General features: G+C 51.3%; 1 protein-coding gene across 2 annotated transcripts in view; it reads right to left on the bottom strand.

Annotated features, from left to right (window-relative positions):
- The window catches only part of LOC139415762 (butyrophilin subfamily 1 member A1-like), a 108,141-nt gene that overhangs the window by 73,566 nt on the left and 11,872 nt on the right, over nt 1-22,703 (bottom strand). The window contains exons 2-4 of one of the 2 annotated variants that reach the window (XM_071163843.1): nt 16,222-16,572; nt 14,302-14,586; nt 13,997-14,125 (exon numbers count right to left, since the gene is read on the bottom strand). In XM_071163843.1, coding sequence (XP_071019944.1) covers nt 13,997-14,125; nt 14,302-14,586; nt 16,222-16,572 — 765 coding nt within the window. Of the gene's footprint in view, nt 1-13,970; nt 14,126-14,301; nt 14,587-16,221; nt 16,573-22,703 lie in introns of both variants that reach the window. The other variant, XM_071163844.1, reaches the window with a different exon arrangement.

Below are 22,703 nucleotides of genomic sequence, written 5' to 3'. Positions count from 1 at the left end.
TAGATGAGGAGTCAGGCGTCTAGGTGAGAGGTGTAGGAGTCAGGCGTCTAGGTGAGGAGTCAGGCGTCTAGGTGAGAGGTGTAGGAGTCAGGCGTCTAGGTGAGAGGTGTAGGAGTCAGGCGTCTAGGTGAGAGGTGTAGGAGTCAGGCGTCTAGGTGAGAGGTGTAGGAGTCAGGCGTCTAGGTGAGGAGTCAGGTGTAGGAGTCAGGCGTCTAGGTGAGGAGTCAGGCGTCTAGGTGAGAGGTGTAGGAGTCAGGCATCTAGGTGAGATGTCTAGGAGTCAGGCGTCTAGGTGAGGAGTCAGGCGTCTAGGTGAGAGGTGTAGGAGTCAGGCATCTAGGTGAGGAGTCAGGCGTCTAGGTGAGGAGTCAGGCGTCTAGGTGAGAGGTGTAGGAGTCAGGCATCTAGGTGAGGAGTCAGGCGTCTAGGTGAGAGGTGTAGGAGTCAGGCGTCTAGGTGTAGGAGTCAGGCGTCTAGGTGAGAGGTGTAGGAGTCAGGCGTCTAGGTGATAGGTGTAGGAGTCAGGCGTCTAGGTGAGGAGTCAGGCGTCTAGGTGAGGAGTAGGAGTCAGGCGTATAGGTGAGGAGTCAGGCGTCTAGGTGAGAGGTGTAGGAGTCAGGCGTCTAGGTGTAGGAGTCAGGCGTCTAGGTGTAGGAGTCAGGCGTCTAGGTGAGGAGTCAGGCGTCTAGATGAGGAGTCAGGCGTCTAGGTGAGAGGTGTAGGAGTCAGGCGTCTAGGTGAGGAGTCAGGCGTCTAGGTGAGAGGTGTAGGAGTCAGGCGTCTAGGTGAGAGGTGTAGGAGTCAGGCGTCTAGGTGAGAGGTGTAGGAGTCAGGCGTCTAGGTGAGGAGTCAGGTGTAGGAGTCAGGCGTCTAGGTGAGGAGTCAGGCGTCTAGGTGAGAGGTGTAGGAGTCAGGCGTCTAGGTGAGGAGTCAGGCGTCTAGGTGAGAGGTGTAGGAGTCAGGCGTCTAGGTGAGAGGTGTAGGAGTCAGGCGTCTAGGTGAGAGGTGTAGGAGTCAGGCGTCTAGGTGAGAGGTGTTGGAGTCAGGCATCTAGGTGAGGAGTCAGGCGTCTAGGTGAGAGGTGTAGGAGTCAGGCGTCTAGGTGAGAGGTGTAGGAGTCAGGCGTCTAGGTGAGGAGTCAGGCGTCTAGGTGAGAGGTGTAGGAGTCAGGCGTCTAGGTGAGGAGTCAGGCGTCTAGGTGAGGAGTCAGGCGTCTAGGTGAGAGGTGTAGGAGTCAGGCGTCTAGGTGAGAGGTCTAGGAGTCAGGCGTCTAGGTGAGGAGTCAGGCGTCTAGGTGAGAGGTGTAGGAGTCAGGCATCTAGGTGAGGAGTCAGGCGTCTAGGTGAGGAGTCAGGCGTCTAGGTGAGAGGTGTAGGAGTCAGGCATCTAGGTGAGGAGTCAGGCGTCTAGGTGAGAGGTGTAGGAGTCAGGCGTCTAGGTGAGAGGTGTAGGAGTCAGGCGTCTAGGTGAGGAGTCAGGCGTCTAGGTGAGAGGTGTAGGAGTCAGGCGTCTAGGTGAGAGGTGTAGGAGTCAGGCGTCTAGGTGAGAGGTGTAGGAGTCAGGCGTCTAGGTGAGAGGTGTAGGAGTCAGGCGTCTAGGTGAGGAGTCAGGCGTCTAGGTGAGAGGTGTAGGAGTCAGGCGTCTAGGTGAGGAGTCAGGTGTAGGAGTCAGGCGTCTACGTGTAGGAGTCAGGCGTCTAGGTGAGAGGTGTAGGAGTCAGGCGTCTAGGTGAGGAGTCAGGCGTCTAGGTGAGAGGTGTAGGAGTCAGGCGTCTAGGTAAGGAGTCAGGCGTCTAGGTGAGGAGTCAGGCGTCTAGGTGAGAGGTGTAGGAGTCAGGCGTCTAGGTGAGAGGTCTAGGAGTCAGGCGTCTAGGTGAGGAGTCAGGCGTCTAGGTGAGAGGTGTAGGAGTCAGGCATCTAGGTGAGGAGTCAGGCGTCTAGGTGAGGAGTCAGGCGTCTAGGTGAGAGGTGTAGGAGTCAGGCGTCTAGGTGTAGGAGTCAGGCGTCTAGGTGAGAGGTGTAGGAGTCAGGCGTCTAGGTGATAGGTGTAGGAGTCAGGCGTCTAGGTGAGGAGTCAGGCGTCTAGGTGAGGAGTCAGGTGTAGGAGTCAGGCGTCTACGTGTAGGAGTCAGGCGTCTAGGTGAGAGGTGTAGGAGTCAGGCGTCTAGGTGAGGAGTCAGGCGTCTAGGTGAGAGGTGTAGGAGTCAGGCGTCTAGGTGAGAGGTGTAGGAGTCAGGCGTCTAGGTGAGAGGTGTAGGAGTCAGGCGTCTAGGTGAGGAGTCAGGCGTCTAGGTGAGAGGTGTAGGAGTCAGGCGACTAGGTGAGGAGTCAGGTGTAGGAGTCAGGCGTCTACGTGTAGGAGTCAGGCGTCTAGGTGAGAGGTGTAGGAGTCAGGCGTCTAGGTGAGGAGTCAGGCGTCTAGGTGAGAGGTGTAGGAGTCAGGCGTCTAGGTGAGGAGTCAGGCGTCTAGGTGAGGAGTCAGGCGTCTAGGTGAGAGGTGTAGGAGTCAGGCGTCTAGGTGAGAGGTGTAGGATTCAGGCGTCTAGGTGATAGGTGTAGGAGTCAGGCGTCTAGGTGAGGAGTCAGGCGTCTAGGTGAGAGGTGTAGGAGTCAGGCGTCTAGGTGAGGAGTCAGGTGTAGGAGTCAGGCGTCTACGTGTAGGAGTCAGGCGTCTAGGTGAGAGGTGTAGGAGTCAGGCGTCTAGGTGAGGAGTCAGGCGTCTAGGTGAGAGGTGTAGGAGTCAGGCGTCTAGGTGAGGAGTCAGGCGTCTAGGTGAGGAGTCAGGCGTCTAGGTGAGAGGTGTAGGAGTCAGGCGTCTAGGTGAGAGGTCTAGGAGTCAGGCGTCTAGGTGAGGAGTCAGGCGTCTAGGTGAGAGGTGTAGGAGTCAGGCATCTAGGTGAGGAGTCAGGCGTCTAGGTGAGGAGTCAGGCGTCTAGGTGAGAGGTGTAGGAGTCAGGCGTCTAGGTGTAGGAGTCAGGCGTCTAGGTGAGAGGTGTAGGAGTCAGGCGTCTAGGTGATAGGTGTAGGAGTCAGGCGTCTAGGTGAGGAGTCAGGCGTCTAGGTGAGGAGTCAGGTGTAGGAGTCAGGCGTCTACGTGTAGGAGTCAGGCGTCTAGGTGAGAGGTGTAGGAGTCAGGCGTCTAGGTGAGGAGTCAGGCGTCTAGGTGAGAGGTGTAGGAGTCAGGCGTCTAGGTGAGAGGTGTAGGAGTCAGGCGTCTAGGTGAGAGGTGTAGGAGTCAGGCGTCTAGGTGAGGAGTCAGGCGTCTAGGTGAGAGGTGTAGGAGTCAGGCGTCTAGGTGAGGAGTCAGGTGTAGGAGTCAGGCGTCTACGTGTAGGAGTCAGGCGTCTAGGTGAGAGGTGTAGGAGTCAGGCGTCTAGGTGAGGAGTCAGGCGTCTAGGTGAGAGGTGTAGGAGTCAGGCGTCTAGGTGAGGAGTCAGGCGTCTAGGTGAGGAGTCAGGCGTCTAGGTGAGAGGTGTAGGAGTCAGGCGTCTAGGTGAGAGGTCTAGGAGTCAGGCGTCTAGGTGAGGAGTCAGGCGTCTAGGTGAGAGGTGTAGGAGTCAGGCATCTAGGTGAGGAGTCAGGCGTCTAGGTGAGGAGTCAGGCGTCTAGGTGAGAGGTGTAGGAGTCAGGCGTCTAGGTGTAGGAGTCAGGCGTCTAGGTGAGAGGTGTAGGAGTCAGGCGTCTAGGTGATAGGTGTAGGAGTCAGGCGTCTAGGTGAGGAGTCAGGCGTCTAGGTGAGGAGTAGGAGTCAGGCGTATAGGTGAGGAGTCAGGCGTCTAGGTGAGAGGTGTAGGAGTCAGGCGTCTAGGTGTAGGAGTCAGGCGTCTAGGTGTAGGAGTCAGGCGTCTAGGTGAGGAGTCAGGCGTCTAGATGAGGAGTCAGGCGTCTAGGTGAGAGGTGTAGGAGTCAGGCGTCTAGGTGAGGAGTCAGGCGTCTAGGTGAGAGGTGTAGGAGTCAGGCGTCTAGGTGAGAGGTGTAGGAGTCAGGCGTCTAGGTGAGAGGTGTAGGAGTCAGGCGTCTAGGTGAGAGGTGTAGGAGTCAGGCGTCTAGGTGAGGAGTCAGGTGTAGGAGTCAGGCGTCTAGGTGAGGAGTCAGGCGTCTAGGTGAGAGGTGTAGGAGTCAGGCGTCTAGGTGAGAGGTCTAGGAGTCAGGCGTCTAGGTGAGGAGTCAGGCGTCTAGGTGAGAGGTGTAGGAGTCAGGCATCTAGGTGAGGAGTCAGGCGTCTAGGTGAGGAGTCAGGCGTCTAGGTGAGAGGTGTAGGAGTCAGGCATCTAGGTGAGGAGTCAGGCGTCTAGGTGAGAGGTGTAGGAGTCAGGCGTCTAGGTGTAGGAGTCAGGCGTCTAGGTGAGAGGTGTAGGAGTCAGGCGTCTAGGTGATAGGTGTAGGAGTCAGGCGTCTAGGTGAGGAGTCAGGCGTCTAGGTGAGGAGTAGGAGTCAGGCGTATAGGTGAGGAGTCAGGCGTCTAGGTGAGAGGTGTAGGAGTCAGGCGTCTAGGTGTAGGAGTCAGGCGTCTAGGTGTAGGAGTCAGGCGTCTAGGTGAGGAGTCAGGCGTCTAGATGAGGAGTCAGGCGTCTAGGTGAGAGGTGTAGGAGTCAGGCGTCTAGGTGAGGAGTCAGGCGTCTAGGTGAGAGGTGTAGGAGTCAGGCGTCTAGGTGAGAGGTGTAGGAGTCAGGCGTCTAGGTGAGAGGTGTAGGAGTCAGGCGTCTAGGTGAGGAGTCAGGTGTAGGAGTCAGGCGTCTAGGTGAGGAGTCAGGCGTCTAGGTGAGAGGTGTAGGAGTCAGGCGTCTAGGTGAGGAGTCAGGCGTCTAGGTGAGAGGTGTAGGAGTCAGGCGTCTAGGTGAGGAGTCAGGCGTCTAGGTGAGAGGTGTAGGAGTCAGGCGTCTAGGTGAGAGGTGTAGGAGTCAGGCGTCTAGGTGAGAGGTGTAGGAGTCAGGCATCTAGGTGAGGAGTCAGGCGTCTAGGTGAGAGGTGTAGGAGTCAGGCGTCTAGGTGAGAGGTGTAGGAGTCAGGCGTCTAGGTGAGGAGTCAGGCGTCTAGGTGAGAGGTGTAGGAGTCAGGCGTCTAGGTGAGGAGTCAGGCGTCTAGGTGAGGAGTCAGGCGTCTAGGTGAGAGGTGTAGGAGTCAGGCATCTAGGTGAGGAGTCAGGCGTCTAGGTGAGAGGTGTAGGAGTCAGGCGTCTAGGTGTAGGAGTCAGGCGTCTAGGTGAGAGGTGTAGGATTCAGGCGTCTAGGTGATAGGTGTAGGAGTCAGGCGTCTAGGTGAGGAGTCAGGCGTCTAGGTGAGGAGTCAGGCGTCTAGGTGAGGAGTAGGAGTCAGGCGTATAGGTGAGGAGTCAGGCGTCTAGGTGAGAGGTGTAGGAGTCAGGCGTCTAGGTGTAGGAGTCAGGCGTCTAGGTGTAGGAGTCAGGCGTCTAGGTGAGGAGTCAGGCGTCTAGATGAGGAGTCAGGAGTCTAGGTGAGAGGTGTAGGAGTCAGGCGTCTAGGTGAGGAGTCAGGCGTCTAGGTGAGAGGTGTAGGAGTCAGGCGTCTAGGTGAGAGGTGTAGGAGTCAGGCGTCTAGGTGAGAGGTGTAGGAGTCAGGCGTCTAGGTGAGAGGTGTAGGAGTCAGGCGTCTAGGTGAGGAGTCAGGTGTAGGAGTCAGGCGTCTAGGTGAGGAGTCAGGCGTCTAGGTGAGAGGTGTAGGAGTCAGGCGTCTAGGTGAGGAGTCAGGCGTCTAGGTGAGAGGTGTAGGAGTCAGGCGTCTAGGTGAGGAGTCAGGCGTCTAGGTGAGAGGTGTAGGAGTCAGGCGTCTAGGTGAGAGGTGTAGGAGTCAGGCGTCTAGGTGAGAGGTGTAGGAGTCAGGCGTCTAGGTGAGGAGTCAGGCGTCTAGGTGAGAGGTGTAGGAGTCAGGCGTCTAGGTGAGGAGTCAGGCGTCTAGGTGAGGAGTCAGGCGTCTAGGTGAGAGGTGTAGGAGTCAGGCGTCTAGGTGAGAGGTCTAGGAGTCAGGCGTCTAGGTGAGAGGTGTAGGAGTCAGGCATCTAGGTGAGGAGTCAGGCGTCTAGGTGAGGAGTCAGGCGTCTAGGTGAGAGGTGTAGGAGTCAGGCGTCTAGGTGTAGGAGTCAGGCGTCTAGGTGAGAGGTGTAGGAGTCAGGCGTCTAGGTGATAGGTGTAGGAGTCAGGCGTCTAGGTGAGGAGTCAGGCGTCTAGGTGAGGAGTAGGAGTCAGGCGTATAGGTGAGGAGTCAGGCGTCTAGGTGAGAGGTGTAGGAGTCAGGCGTCTAGGTGTAGGAGTCAGGCGTCTAGGTGTAGGAGTCAGGCGTCTAGGTGAGGAGTCAGGCGTCTAGATGAGGAGTCAGGCGTCTAGGTGAGAGGTGTAGGAGTCAGGCGTCTAGGTGAGGAGTCAGGCGTCTAGGTGAGAGGTGTAGGAGTCAGGCGTCTAGGTGAGGAGTCAGGCGTCTAGGTGAGAGGTGTAGGAGTCAGGCGTCTAGGTGAGAGGTGTAGGAGTCAGGCATCTAGGTGAGGAGTCAGGCGTCTAGGTGAGAGGTGTAGGAGTCAGGCGTCTAGGTGAGAGGTGTAGGAGTCAGGCGTCTAGGTGAGGAGTCAGGCGTCTAGGTGAGAGGTGTAGGTGTCAGGCGTCTAGGTGAGGAGTCAGGCGTCTAGGTGAGGAGTCAGGCGTCTAGGTGAGAGGTGTAGGAGTCAGGCGTCTAGGTGAGAGGTCTAGGAGTCAGGCGTCTAGGTGAGGAGTCAGGCGTCTAGGTGAGAGGTGTAGGAGTCAGGCATCTAGGTGAGGAGTCAGGCGTCTAGGTGAGGAGTCAGGCGTCTAGGTGAGAGGTATAGGAGTCAGGCATCTAGGTGAGGAGTCAGGCGTCTAGGTGAGAGGTGTAGGAGTCAGGCGTCTAGGTGTAGGAGTCAGGCGTCTAGGTGAGAGGTGTAGGATTCAGGCGTCTAGGTGATAGGTGTAGGAGTCAGGCGTCTAGGTGAGGAGTCAGGCGTCTAGGTGAGGAGTAGGAGTCAGGCGTATAGGCGAGGAGTCAGGCGTCTAGGTGAGAGGTGTAGGAGTCAGGCGTCTAGGTGTAGGAGTCAGGCGTCTAGGTGTAGGAGTCAGGCGTCTAGGTGAGGAGTCAGGCGTCTAGATGAGGAGTCAGGCGTCTAGGTGAGAGGTGTAGGAGTCAGGCGTCTAGGTGAGGAGTCAGGCGTCTAGGTGAGAGGTGTAGGAGTCAGGCGTCTAGGTGAGAGGTGTAGGAGTCAGGCGTCTAGGTGAGAGGTGTAGGAGTCAGGCGTCTAGGTGAGAGGTGTAGGAGTCAGGCGTCTAGGTGAGGAGTCAGGTGTAGGAGTCAGGCGTCTAGGTGAGGAGTCAGGCGTCTAGGTGAGAGGTGTAGGAGTCAGGCGTCTAGGTGAGGAGTCAGGCGTCTAGGTGAGAGGTGTAGGAGTCAGGCGTCTAGGTGAGGAGTCAGGCGTCTAGGTGAGAGGTGTAGGAGTCAGGCGTCTAGGTGAGAGGTGTAGGAGTCAGGCGTCTAGGTGAGAGGTGTAGGAGTCAGGCGTCTAGGTGAGGAGTCAGGCGTCTAGGTGAGAGGTGTAGGAGTCAGGCGGCTAGGTGAGGAGTCAGGTGTAGGAGTCAGGCGTCTACGTGTAGGAGTCAGGCGTCTAGGTGAGAGGTGTAGGAGTCAGGCGTCTAGGTGAGGAGTCAGGCGTCTAGGTGAGAGGTGTAGGAGTCAGGCGTCTAGGTGAGGAGTCAGGCGTCTAGGTGAGGAGTCAGGCGTCTAGGTGAGAGGTGTAGGAGTCAGGCGTCTAGGTGAGAGGTCTAGGAGTCAGGCGTCTAGGTGAGGAGTCAGGCGTCTAGGTGAGAGGTGTAGGAGTCAGGCATCTAGGTGAGGAGTCAGGCGTCTAGGTGAGAGGTGTAGGAGTCAGGCGTCTAGGTGTAGGAGTCAGGCGTCTAGGTGAGAGGTGTAGGAGTCAGGCGTCTAGGTGATAGGTGTAGGAGTCAGGCGTCTAGGTGAGGAGTCAGGCGTCTAGGTGAGGAGTAGGAGTCAGGCGTATAGGTGAGGAGTCAGGCGTCTAGGTGAGAGGTGTAGGAGTCAGGCGTCTAGGTGTAGGAGTCAGGCGTCTAGGTGTAGGAGTCAGGCGTCTAGGTGAGGAGTCAGGCGTCTAGATGAGGAGTCAGGCGTCTAGGTGAGAGGTGTAGGAGTCAGGCGTCTAGGTGAGGAGTCAGGCGTCTAGGTGAGAGGTGTAGGAGTCAGGCGTCTAGGTGAGAGGTGTAGGAGTCAGGCGGCTAGGTGAGGAGTCAGGTGTAGGAGTCAGGCGTCTACGTGTAGGAGTCAGGCGTCTAGGTGAGAGGTGTAGGAGTCAGGCGTCTAGGTGAGGAGTCAGGCGTCTTGGTGAGAGGTGTAGGAGTCAGGCGTGTAGGTGAGGAGTCAGGCGTCTAGGTGAGGAGTCAGGCGTCTAGGTGAGGAGTCAGGCGTCTAGGTGAGAGGTGTAGGAGTCAGGCGTCTAGGTGAGAGGTCTAGGAGTCAGGCGTCTAGGTGAGGAGTCAGGCGTCTAGGTGAGAGGTGTAGGAGTCAGGCATCTAGGTGAGGAGTCAGGCGTCTAGGTGAGGAGTCAGGCGTCTAGGTGAGAGGTGTAGGAGTCAGGCGTCTAGGTGTAGGAGTCAGGCGTCTAGGTGAGAGGTGTAGGAGTCAGGCGTCTAGGTGATAGGTGTAGGAGTCAGGCGTCTAGGTGAGGAGTCAGGCGTCTAGGTGAGGAGTAGGAGTCAGGCGTATAGGTGAGGAGTCAGGCGTCTAGGTGAGAGGTGTAGGAGTCAGGCGTCTAGGTGTAGGAGTCAGGCGTCTAGGTGTAGGAGTCAGGCGTCTAGGTGAGGAGTCAGGCGTCTAAATGAGGAGTCAGGCGTCTAGGTGAGAGGTGTAGGAGTCAGGCGTCTAGGTGAGGAGTCAGGCGTCTAGGTGAGAGGTGTAGGAGTCAGGCGTCTAGGTGAGAGGTGTAGGAGTCAGGCGTCTAGGTGAGAGGTCTAGGAGTCAGGCGTCTAGGTGAGGAGTCAGGCGTCTAGGTGAGAGGTGTAGGAGTCAGGCGTCTAGGTGAGGAGTCAGGCGTCTAGGTGAGAGGTGTAGGAGTCAGGCGTCTAGGTGAGAGGTGTAGGAGTCAGGCGTCTAGGTGAGAGGTGTAGGAGTCAGGCGTCTAGGTGAGGAGTCAGGCGACTAGGTGAGAGGTGTAGGAGTCAGGCGTCTAGGTGAGGAGTCAGGTGTAGGAGTCAGGCGTCTAGGTGAGGATTCAGGCATCTAGGTGAGAGGTGTAGGAGTCAGGCGTCTAGGTGAGGAGTCAGGCGTCTAGGTGAGAGGTGTAGGAGTCAGGCGTCTAGGTGAGGAGTCAGGCGTCTAGGTGAGAGGTGTAGGAGTAGGGCGTCTAGGTGAGAGGTGTAGGAGTCAGGCGTCTAGGTGAGAGGTCTAGGAGTCAGGCGTCTAGGTGAGCAGTCAGGCGTCTAGGTGAGAGGTGTAGGAGTCAGGCATCTAGGTGAGGAGTCAGGCGTCTAGGTGAGGAGTCAGGCGTCTAGGTAAGAGGTGTAGGAGTCAGGCATCTAGGTGAGGAGTCAGGCGTCTAGGTGAGAGGTGTAGGAGTCAGGCATCTAGGTGAGAGGTGTAGGAGTCAGGCGTCTAGGTGATAGGTGTAGGAGTCAGGCGTCTAGGTGAGGAGTCAGGCGTCTAGGTGAGGAGTAGGAGTCAGGCGTCTAGGTGAGGAGTCAGGCGTCTAGGTGAGAGGTGTAGGAGTCAGGCGTCTAGGTGTACGAGTCAGGCGTCTAGGTGAGAGGTGTAGGAGTCAGGCGTCTAGGTGAGGAGTCAGGCGTCTAGGTGAGGAGTCAGGCGTCTAGGTGAGAGGTGTAGGAGTCAGGCGTCTAGGTGAGGAGTCAGGCGTCTAGGTGAGAGGTGAAGGAGTCAGGCGTCTAGGTGAGAGGTGTAGGAGTCAGGCGTCTAGGTGAGAGGTGTAGGAGTCAGGCGTCTAGGTGAGGAGTCAGGCGTCTAGGTGAGAGGTGTAGGAGTCAGGCGTCTAGGTGTAGGAGTCAGGCGTCTAGGTGAGAGGTGTAGGAGTCAGGCGTCTAGGTGAAAGGTGTAGGAGTCAGGAGTCTAGGTGAGAAGTCAGGAGTCTAGGTGAGGAGTCAGGAGTCTAGGTGAGGGGTGTAGGAGTCAGGCGTCTAGGTGAGGAGTCAGGCGTCTAGGTGAGAGGTGTAGGAGTCAGGCATCTAGGTGAGAGGTGTAGGAGTCAGGCGTCTAGGTGAGAGGTGTAGGAGTCAGACGTCTAGGTGAGAGGTGTAGGAGTCAGGCGTCTAGGTGAGAGGTGTAGGAGTCAGGCGTCTAGGTGAGAGGTGTAGGAGTCAGGCGTCTAGGTGAGAGGTGTAGGAGTCAGGCGTCTAGGTGAGAGGTGTAGGAGTCAGGCATCTAGGTGAGGAGTCAGGCGTCTAGGTGAGAGGTGTAGGAGTCAGGCGTCTAGGTGAGGAGTCAGGCGTCTAAGTGAGAGGTGTAGGAGTCAGGCGTCTAGGTGAGAGGTGTAGGAGTCAGGCGTCTAGGTGAGAGGTCTAGGAGTCAGGCGTCTAGGTGAGGAGTCAGGCGTCTAGGTGAGAGGTGTAGGAGTCAGGCATCTAGGTGAGGAGTCAGGCGTCTAGGTGAGAGGTGTAGGAGTCAGGCGTCTAGGTGTAGGAGTCAGGCGTCTAGGTGAGAGGTGTAGGAGTCAGGCATCTAGGTGAGGAGTCAGGCGTCTAGGTGAGAGGTGTAGGAGTCAGGCGTCTAGGTGAGAGGTGTAGGAGTCAGGAGTCTAGGTGAGGAGTCAGGCGTCTAGGTGAGAGGTGTAGGAGTCAGGCGTCTAGGTGAGAGGTGTAGGAGTCAGGCGTCTAGGTGAGAGGTGTAGGAGTCAGGCGTCTAGGTGAGAGGTGTAGGAGTCAGGCGTCTAGGTGAGAGGTGTAGGAGTCAGGCGTCTAGGTGAGAGAGGTGTAGGAGTCAGGCGTCTAGGTGAGAGGTGTAGGAGTCAGGCGAGGAGTCAGGCATCTAGGTGAGTAGTCAGGCATCTAGGTGAGGAGTCTGGCGTCTAGGTGAGAGGTGTAGGAGTCAGGCGTCCAGGTGAGAGGTGTAGGAGTCAGGCGTCTAGGTGAGAGGTGTAGGAGTCAGGCATCTAGGTGAGGAGTCAGGCGTCTAGGTGAGAGGTGTAGGAGTCAGGCGTCTAGGTGAGGAGTCAGGCGTCTAGGTGAGAGGTGTAGGAGTCAGGCGTCTAGGTGAGGAGTCAGGCGTCTAGGTGTAGGAGTCAGGTGTCTAGGTGTAGGAGTCAGGCGTCGAGGTGTAGGAGTCAGGCGTCTAGGTGAGAGGTGTAGGAGTCAGGCGTCTAGGTGAGAGGTGTAGGAGTCAGGCGTCTAGGTGAGGTGTCAGGCGTCTAGGTGAGAGGTGTAGGAGTCAGGTGTCTAGGTGTAGGAGTCAGGCGTCTAGGTGAGAGGTGTAGGAGTCAGGCGTCTAGGTGAAAGGTGTAGGAGTCAGGAGTCTAGGTGAGAAGTCAGGAGTCTAGGTGAGGAGTCAGGAGTCTAGGTGAGAGGTGTAGGAGTCAGGCGTCTAGGTGAGGAGTCAGGCGTCTAGGTGAGAGGTGTAGGAGTCAGGCATCTAGGTGAGAGGTGTAGGAGTCAGGCGTCTAGGTGAGAGGTGTTGGAGTCAGGCGTCTAGGTGAGAGGTGTAGGAGTCAGGCGTCTAGGTGAGAGGTGTAGGAGTCAGGCGTCTAGGTGAGAGGTGTAGGAGTCAGGCGTCTAGGTGAGAGAGGTGTAGGAGTCAGGCGTCTAGGTGAGAGGTGTAGGAGGCAGGCGTCTAGGTGAGGAGTCAGGGGTCTAGGTGAGAGGTGTAGGAGTCAGGTGTCTAGGTGAGGAGTCAGGGGTCTAGGTGAGGAGTCAGGCGTCTAGGTGAGGAGTCAGGCGTCTAGGTGAGGAGTCAGGCGTCTAGGTGAGAGGTGTAGGAGTCAGGCGTCTAGGTGAGAGGTGTAGGAGTCAGGTGTCTAGGTGAGAGGTGTAGGAGTCAGGCGTCTAGGTGTAGGAGTCAGGCGTCTAGGTGAGAGGTGTAGGAGTCAGGCGTCTAGGTGAGAGGTGTAGGAGTCAGGCGTCTAGGTGAGAGGTGTAGGAGTCAGGCGTCTAGGTGAGAGGTGAGGGGTCAGGCGTCTAGGTGAGAGGAGTAGGAGTCAGGCGTCTAGGTGAGAGGTGTAGGAGTCAGGCGTCTAGGTGAGAGGTGTAGGAGTCAGGCGTCTAGGTGAGAGGTGAGGAGTCAGGCGTCTAGGTGAGGAGTCAGGCGTCTAGGTGAGGAGTCAGGCGTCTAGGTGAGGAGTCAGGCGTCTAGGTGAGGAGTCAGGCGTCTAGGTGAGGAGTCAGGCGTCTAGGTGAGGAGTCAGGTGTCTAGGTGAGGAGTCAGGTGTCTAGGTGAGGAGTCAGGTGTCTAGGTGAGGAGTCAGGTGTCTAGGTGAGGAGTCAGGCGTCTAGGTGTAGGAGTCAGGCGTCTAGGTGGAGTCAGGCGTCTAGGTGGAGTCAGGCGTCTAGGTGAGAGGTGTAGGAGTCAGGCGTCTAGGTGAGAGGTGTCGGAGTCAGGCGTCTAGGTGAGAGGTGTAGGAGTCAGGTGTCTAGGTGAGAGGTGTAGGAGTCAGGAGAACAGGGAGAAGAGTGTTTTAATAAGACCACCAACACTGGAATGGCACAGTACAAAAGGACAACGTAACAGAGAACCCAAACGCATGGAGGAACAAACACAGTTCCTATATATACTTACGTAACCGTGAAAACAAACAACGGTAACTACAACCGAGCACATCACATAAAAAGACTAATCCCACACAAATTTAGGCAGGCAACAGGTTACCCTTATACACACAGAAATGAACGCAAATGAAAACCAGGAAAAAGAACCAAAGACAAAACAAACAGAGAAGGGAAAAGACCGGCGACCCCGAGAGGAGCTACCTTCGGTAGAAGTCGTGATAACAAATGTGTTAAAGCATTACAATAATAATCATTAAAATCCCTGGATTCTCCCACGTGGTAATCTAATTAGCATACTGCTAAACTAAACTCTGACTTTAAGCTAGAGACTCCCAGTGTCTGGGGGTCAGACATGTTTATAATGCTAAACTCTGACTTTAAGCTAGAGACTCCCAGTGTCTGGGGGTCAGACATGTTTATAATGCTAAACTAAACTCTGACTTTAAGCTAGAGACTCCCAGTGTCTTGGGGTCAGACATGTTTATAATGCTAAACTCTGACTTTAAGCTAGAGACTCCCAGTGTCTGGAGGTCAGACATGTTCTAAAAAGGTCAAACTCTCCTCAACACTGAATCTGTTTTGCTCTACAACAAGATTCACAGGTCTGGTCTGAAGGTAACCTGGTATAAATGAATAGAGTCTAATGGACAGTATATGGGTCATTCCTAGTTATATCCTGATCTAATACAGGACTGGTCTGAAGGTAACCTGGTATAAATGAATAGAGTCTAATGGACAGTATATGGGTCATTACTAGTTAAATCCTGATCTAATACAGGACTGGTCTGAAGGTAATCTGGTGTAAATGAATAGAGTCTAATGGACAGTGTATGGGTCATTCCTAGTTATATCCTGATCTTTCTAATACAGGACTGGTCTGAAGGTAACCTGGTATAAATGAATAGAGTCTAATGGACCGTATATGGGTCATTTAATACAGGACTCGTCTGAAGGTAACAGACATCAAGGACCAGTCAGAGATCAAGGACCAGTCAGAGATCAAGGACCAGTCAGAGATCAAGGACCAGTCAGACATCAAGGACCAGTCAGAGATCAAGGACCAGTCAGAGATCAAGGACCAGTCAGAGATCAAGGACCAGTCAGAGATCAAGGACCAGTCAGAGATCAAGGACCAGTCAGACATCAAGGACCAGTCAGAGATCAAGGACCAGTCAGAGATCAAGGACCAGTCAGACATCAAGGACCAGTCAGAGATCAAGGACCAGTCAGAGATCAAGGACCAGTCAGAGATCGAGGTTAAACTCACCTGTATGTTTTCTCCACATGTAGACACAAATAGAATAGAAGAATAGAATAGAAGCTGCAAGAAGAACGACAACAGCTGCTGCTATTAGACCAACCTTCCACCTGTAGGGTAATTTAGGAAACACGTCATCTGAAACAGAGAAGCCATGTCAAACCATTACAACACTACATATATACAGTATAGGAAGTAAAGCATCATTACTGCTGAACAGACCAATAAGGTCATCCCTTAGGAAACCGTCCTCCACTAACTAGCATAACTAACAAGAGGTCTCAGGTATTTGGGTTAACCAATGAAGACCTCACCTGGGACATGAATCTCAGTCTCCTTCAGGTGGTTGATCTCCGTCTGGTGAACTCTACAGGTGAACCTGTTGGTGTCAGTATTGACCACGGTGACATGTCGTCTCACAGTGTAGCGGCCCTCTGAGTCCCTGTGTCTCTCTAGAGGTCCATCAGCAGGTAGGATGGTTCCAGAACTGTCCAGCCACTCCATCTCAGGTTCAGGAAACCAGCCTCCAGACTCACACTTCAGGACCACCCCCCAGTCTTTAGTTCCATTAATAGAGATCACTGGCTGAGATACAGCACCTACAGATACAATATAAAACAGAGATCACTGGCTGAGATACAGCACCTACACAGATACAAGATAAAACAGAGATCACTGGCTGAGATACAGCACCTACAGATACAAGATAAAACAGAGATCACTGGCTGAGATCCAGCACCTACACAGATACAAGATAAAACAGAGATCACTGGCTGAGATACACCAGAAAGAAATACCTAGTCAACAACATTATTAACAGAACCCTGCAGCACTCCAGTATTAACAGAACCCTGCAGCACCCCAGTATTAACAGAACCCTGCAGCACTCCAGTATTAACAGAACCCTGCAGCACACCAGTATTAACAGAACCCTGCAGCACACCAGTATTAACAGAACCCTGCAGCACTCCAGTAATAACAGAACCCTGCAGCACTCCAGTATTAACAGAACCCTGCAGCACTCCAATATTAACAGAACCCTGCAGCACTGCAGTATTAACAGAACCCTGCAGCACTCCAGTATTAACAGAACCCAGCAGCACTCCAGTATTAACAGAACCCAGCAGCACTCCAGTATTAACAGAACCCAGCAGCACTCCAGTATTAACAGAACCCAGCAGCACTTCAGTATTACCATGTCATCAACCTGAATACATTGTGATGTAACACTGAGATCATCATTAAACCATAACAGCTTTACTTGACAGACATCAATAATTCACTGTGTCAAAAGCCTGTTGACTATACAATACATTCTCTACAGTATGTATCACTATCAGTACATAGTAACTACTGTGAGTCAACAGCAGGTAGTAGGAATATTGGGACACAGACAGTGAGTCAACAGCAGGTAGTAGGAATATTGGGACACAGACAGTGAGTCAACAGCAGGTAGTAGGAATATTAGGACACAACAGTGACTCAACAGTAGGTAGTAGGAATATTGGGACACAGCCAGTGACAGACCAGCTGAACACATGATCTATAACAGAGGAAGGAATGATGAGGGAGGAAGACCAGCTGAATACATGATGAGGGAGGAAGACCAGCTGAATACATGATCTATAACAGAGGAAGGAATGATGAGGGAGGAAGACCAGCTGAATAAATGATCTATAACAGAGGAAGGAATGATGAGGGAGGACGACCAGCTGAATACATGATCTATAACAGAGGAAGAAATGATGAGGGAGGAAGACCAGCTGAATACATGATCTATAACAGAGGAAGGAATGATGAGGGAGGAAGACCAGCTGAATACATGATCTATAACAGAGGAAGGAATGATGAGGGAGGACGACCAGCTGAATACATGATGAGGGAGGAAGACCAGCTGAATACATGATGAGGGAGGAAGACCAGCTGAATACATGATCTATAACAGAGGAAGGAATGATGAGGGAGGACGACCAGCTGAATACATGATCTATAACAGAGGAAGGAATGATGAGGGAGGAAGACCAGCTGAATACATGATCTCTAACAGAGGAAGGAATGATGAGGGAGGAAGACCAGCTGAATACATGATGAGGGAGGAAGACCAGCTGAATACATGATCTCTAACAGAGGAAGAAATGATGAGGGAGGAAGACATGTTTATATTTTAGCAGCCAATCATGTAGCCAGATTTACCAATACAACCTCTGATCACATCTCCAGTATTCATGACTCACCAACAAAGAGTTGAACGGTGGTTTCCTTCATCAGTGTTGGAATGAAGCACCAGTAGCTTCCAGCATCAGAGAGAGTAACTCTTTTCAGCATTAAGGAGACGTTGCCGTTCTTCAGTTCTTCATGAAACATTGATGTTCTTCTCTTGTAGGATGTAGACTGATCCGCATAGGAGTCTCGATTGTCACGGTAAAGATGGGGGATTTCTGTTCCTTTCAGGTTCAATCTGGTCCACTGCACTGTCATGTTCTCAGCGCTGACATTGGGTTTCAGGGAACATGGTAGAATGATGTCATCACCAGCTAAGGCAACGACTCGGTCAGCCGGTCCAACAACCTGAACCTCAGACGACTCTGGAGAAAAACAAATGACACACAGTCAAAGACAACTGGTAACTAACTTCCTGTTGTTCCATGGATTCTGGTCCATTATGACACCATTCATTCCTATGTGAAGACTCAATAGTACATCGAAGCCAAATTAAGTTGTTTAAGATGGCGTCTCATGTGGGAGATTTATGTAGACAGTTTGAACTACTCCAGGAAGTGACATTACAGACTAGCTCAGTGCTGCCCCCTCTCATTAAGTAACTAAAGTTGAAGGCCAACCGGGGTACTGCAGGCTGCCATTAGACATAACATACAGGCTAGCTCAGTGCTGCCCCCTCTCATTAAGTAACTCAAGTGGAAGGCCAACCAGGGTACTGGAGGCTGCCATTCGACATAACATGCAGGCTGATTTGGGTTATCAATCAATTTAGCTCCCAAACAGCTCACAATGAGCTGCACTATAATTCACAGCATATCAAACAGTCAAACCTGCTCTTTCCATGTCAGACTGACCAGATGAATCCAGGTCCCTTATTTAAAAAAAATATTTACTTTTATTTTACTCTTCAGGGGGCTTTAATATTGCATATAAATTGTAGATTCCATTAAAGTAATTGTCTGCATCATTTCCAATCATAATTTCTCACATGTATTTTGGGGGGAGTAAATATATACATATATAAGTCCTCAACTGGTAGCTTCATTAATTAGTACCCACAAAACACCAGTCTCAACAGTGAAGAGAAGACTCCGGGATGCTGGCCTTCTAGGCAGAGTTCCTCTGTCCAGTGTCTGTGTTCTTTGTCATTTCCCATCTAAATCTTTTATTTTATTGGCCAGTCTGAGATATGGCTTTTTCTTTGCAACTCTGCCTAGAAGGCAATATCTCAGCAAATCAGGGCTTGTGGGAAGGTTGCTCTGATTTTTCGTGGACATTCTTTTATATGAAGTTTGTGCCAAAAAATGCATTTTGATTAAAAAAATAAGTTTAGGTTCAAATGACTCTCCTGTGAAGTAGTGACCACGCAAAATACGGCAATTTTCCTGAAACGAGTCACATATTTGTATTTGTATATATATTTACCACGAGACAACCCCTGGTGACCCACTAGACAACCCCTGGTGACCCAAAAGACAACCCCTGGTGACACACTAGACAACCACTAGAAAACCCCTGGTGACACACTATACAACCACTAGACAACCCCTGGTGACCCACTAGACAAGCCCTGGTGACCACTAAACAACACCTGGTGACCACTAGACAACCTCTGGTGACCCAACAAACAACCCCTAGTGACCACTAGACAACCTCTGGTGACCCAATAAACAACCAACAAACAACCCCTGGTGACCCACTAGACAACCCCTGGTGACCCACTAGACAACCCCTGGTGACCACTAGACAACCCCTGGTGACCTACTAGACAACCCCTGGTGACCCACTAGACAACCCCTGGTGACCACTACACAACCCCTGGTGACCCACTAACCCCCGGTGACCCACTAGACAACCCCTGGTGACCCACTAGACAACCCCTGGTGACCACTAAATCAAAAATCAAATCAAATGTATTTATATAGCCCTTCGTACATCAACTGATATCTCAAAGTGCTGTACAGAAACCCAGCCTAAAACCCCAAACAGCAAGCAATGCAGGTGTCGAAACTAGGAAAAACTCCCTAGAAAGGCCAAAACCTAGGAAGAAACATAGAGAGGAACCAGGCTATGTGGGGTGGCCAGTCCTCTTCTGGCTGTGCCGGGTGGAGATTATAACAGAACACGGCCAAGATGTTCAAATGTTCATAAATGACCAGCATGGTCAAATAATAATAATCACAGGCAGAACAGTTGAAACTGGAGCAGCAGCACGACCAGGTGGACTGGGGACAGCAAGGAGTCATCATGCCAGGTAGTCCTGAGGCATGGTCTTAGGGCTCAGGTACTCCGAGAGAGAGAAATAAAGAGAGAAAGAGAATTAGAAATAGAATTAGAATTATTTCAACCACCAACTTACCATCCTGAGACAAGGCCGAGTATAGCCCACAAAGATCTCCGCCACGGCACAACCCAGGCCAGGCAGAGACAGCAAGGGTGGTTCGTTGCTCCAGAGCCTTTCCGTTAACCTTCAAACTCCTGGGCCAGACTACACTCAATCATATGACCCACTGAAGAGATGAGTCTTCAGTAAAGACTTAAAGGTTGAGAACGAGTCTGCGTCTCTCACATGGGTAGGCAGACCATTCCATAAAAATTGAGCTCTATAGGAGAAAGCCCTGCCTCCAGCTGTTTGCTTAAAAATTCTAGGAAGAATTAGGAGGCCTGCGTCTTGTGACCCTAGCGTACGTGTAGGTATGTACGGCAGGACCAAATCAGAAAGATAGGTAGGAGCAAGCCCATGTAATGCTTTGTAGGTTAGCAGTAAAACCTTGAAATCAGCTCTTGCCTTGACAGGAAGCCAGTGTAGGGAGGCTAGCAGTAATATGATATTTTTTTGGTTCTAGTCAGGATTGTAGCAGCCGTATTTAGCACTAACTGAAGTTTATTTAGTGCTTTATCCGGGTAGCCGGAAAGTAGAGCATTGCAGTAGTCTAACCTAGAAGTAACAAAAGCATGGATACATTTTTCTGCATCATTGTTGAACAGAAAGTGTCTGATTTTTGCAATGTTACGTAGATGGAAAAAAGCTGTCCTTGAAACAGTCTTGATATGTTCATCAAAAGAGAGATCAGGGTCCAGAGTAACGCCGAGGTCCTTCACAGTTTTATTTGAGACGACTGTACAACCATTGAGATTAATTGTCAGATTCAACAGAAGATCTCTTTGTTTCTTGGGACCTAGAACAAGCATCTCTGTTTTGTCCAAGTTTAAAAGTAGAAAGTTTGCAGCCATCCACTTCCTTATGCCTGAAACACAGGCTTCTAGCGAGGGCAATTTTGGGGATTCACCATGTTTCATTGAAATGTACAGCTGTGTGTCGTCCGCATATCAGTGAAAGTTAACATTATGTTTTCGAATGACATCATCAAGAGGTAAAATATATAGTGAAAACAATAGTGGTCCTAAAACGGAACCTTGAGGAACACCGACATTTACAGTTGATTTGTCAGAGGACAAACCATTCACAGAGACAAACTGATATCTTTCCGACAGATAAGATCTAAACCAGGCCAGAACTTGTCCGTGTAGACCAATTTTGATTTCCAATCTCTCCAAAAGAATGTGGTGATCGATGGTATCAAAAGCAGCACTAAGGTCTAGGAGCACAAGGACAGATGCAGAGCCTCGGTCTGATGCCATTAAAAAGGTCATTTACCACCTTCACAAGTGCAGTCTCAATGCTATGATGGGGTCTAAAACCAGACTGAAGCATTTCATATACATTGTTTGTCTTCAGGAAGGCAGTCAGTTGCTGCGCAACAGCCTGTTCTAACATTTTTGAGAGGAATGTAAGATTCGATATAGGCCGATAGTTTTTTATATTTTCTGGGTCAAGGTTTGGCTTTTTCAAGAGAGGCTTTATTACTGCCACTTTTAGTGAGTTTGGTACACATCCGGTGGATAGAGAGCCGATTATTATGTTCAACATAGAAGGGCCAAGCACAGGGAGCAGCTCTTTCAGTAGTTTAGTTGGAATAGGGTCCCGTATACAGCTTGAAGGTTTAGAGGCCATGATTATTTTCATCATTGTTTCAAGAGATATAGTACTAAAACACTTGAGTGTCTCTCTTGATCCTAGGTCCTGGCAGAGTTGTGCAGACTCAGGACAACTGAGCTTTGAAGGAGTACGCAGATTTAAAGATTTTTGCTTTCTAATAATCATGATCTTTTCCTCAAAGAAGTTCATGAATTTATTACTGCTGAAGTGAAAGCCATCCTCTCTTGGGAAATGCTGCTTTTTGGTTAGCTTTGTGACAGTATCAAAAAGGAATTTCGGATTGTTCTTATTTTCCTCAATTAAGTTGTAAAAATAGGATGATCGAGCAGCAGTAAGGGCTCTTCGGTACTGCACGGTACTGTCTTTCCAAGCTAGTCGGAAGACTTCCAGTTTGGTGTGGCGCCATTTCCGTTCCAATTTTCTGGAAGCTTGCTTCAGAGCTCGGGTATTTTCTGTATACCAGGGAGCTAGTTTCTTATGAGAAATGTTTTTAGGGGTGCAACTGCATCTAGGGTATTGCGCAAGGTTAACGTGAGTTCTTCAGTTAGGTGGTTAACTGATTTTTGTCCTCTGGCGTCCTTGGGTAGACAGAGGGAATCTGGAAGGACATCAAGGAATCTTTGTGTTGTCTGTGAATTTATAGCACGACTTTTGATGTGCCTTGGTTGGGGTCTGAGCAGATTATTTGTTGCAATTGCAAACGTAATAAAATAGTGGTCCGATAGTCCAGGATTATGAGGAAAAACATTAAGATCCACAACATTTATTCCATGGGACAAAACTAGGTCCAGAGTATGACTGTGACAGTGAGTGGGTCCAGAGACATGTTGGACAAAACCCACGGAGTCGATGATGGCTCCGAAAGACTTTTGGAGTGGGTCTGTGGACTTTTCCATGTGAACATTAAAGTCACCAAATATTAGAATATTATCTGCTATGACTACAAGGTCCGATAGGAATTCAGGGAACTCAATGAGGAACTCTGTATATGGCCCAGGAGGCCTGTAAACAGTAGCTATACAAAGTGATTGAGTAGGCTGCATAGATTTCATGACTAGAAGCTCAAAAGACGAAAACTTCCTTTTTTTTGTAAATTGAAATTTGCTATCGTAAATGTTAGCAACACTTCTGCCTTTGAGGGATGCACGGGGGATATGGTCACTAGTGTGTAGCCAGGAGGTGAGGCCTCATTTAACACAGTAAATTCATCAGGCCAATCACATCAAGATTATTGTCATGTATTGTCATGTTGTGTCTTTCTGTCCTTTCCTTTCACCCTGTCTCCCTCTGCTGGTCGTATTAGGTTACCTTTTCTCCCCCGCTTTCCCCCAGCTGTTCCTTGTCTCCTCTTGACTACCTCGTCACCCCTTCTCCCACCTGTTCCCCTTTTCCCTCTGATTAGTCCCCTATATCTCTCTCTGTTTTTGTTCCTGTCCTTGTCGGATTCTTGTTTGTTGTGTTTCATGCCTGAACCAGACTATCGTCATGTTTGCTGTAACCTTGTCCTGTCCTGTCGGAATCTGCCGGTCTATCTGAGCCTACCTATGTTTGGTTATTAAAGAAGCTCTGTTTAAGTTAATTCGCTTTTGGGTCCTCATTCACTCATCGTAACAATTATGATCAGTGATTAGTTAATTGACTATAATTGCCTTTGAAGTAAGGGATCTAACATTAAGTACCCCTATTTTGAGATGTGAGGCAGCATGATCCCTTTCAATAATGACAGGAATGGAGGAGGTCTTTATCCTAGTGACATTGCTAAGGCGAACACCGCCATGTTTAGTTTTGCCCAACCTAGGTCCAGGCACAGACACGGTCTCAATGGTGATAGTTGAGCTGACTACACTGACTGTGCTAGTGGCAGACTCCACTAAGCTGGCAGGCTGGCTAACAGCCTGCTGCCTGGCCTGCACACCATTTCATCGTGGAGCTAGAGGAGTTAGAGCCCTGTCTATGCCAAACTTACCCTAGTAAAACTGACTATCCTACCGATCCTCGACTTCGGCGATGTCATCTACAAAATTGCTTCCAACACTCTACTCAGCAATCTGGATGCAGTTTATCACAGTGCCATCCGTTTTGTCACTAAAGCACCTTATACCACCCACCACTGCGACTTGTACGCTCTAGTCGGCTGGCCCTCGCTACATATTCATCGCCAGACCCACTGGCTCCAGGTCATCTACAAGTCCATGCTAGGTAAAGCTCCGCCTTATCTCAGTTCACTGGTCACGATGGCAATACCCATCCGTAGCACGTGCTCCAGCAGGTGTATCTCACTGATCATCCCTAAAGCCAACACCTCATTTGGCCGCCTTTCGTTCCAGTTCTCTGCTGCCTGTGACTGGAACGAATTGCAAAAATCGCTGAAGTTGGAGACTTTTATCTCCCTCACCAACTTCAAACATCTGCTATCTGAGCAGCTAACCGATCGCTGCAGCTGTACATAGTCTATCGGTAAATAGCCCACCCATTTTACATACCTCATTCCCATAC

The sequence above is a fragment of the Oncorhynchus clarkii genome, chromosome 9 (assembly GCF_045791955.1).
Source record: "Oncorhynchus clarkii lewisi isolate Uvic-CL-2024 chromosome 9, UVic_Ocla_1.0, whole genome shotgun sequence".
NCBI classification, from domain to species: Eukaryota; Metazoa; Chordata; class Actinopteri; order Salmoniformes; family Salmonidae; genus Oncorhynchus; species Oncorhynchus clarkii.
This window is presented reverse-complemented; position numbering and strand designations above follow the sequence as displayed.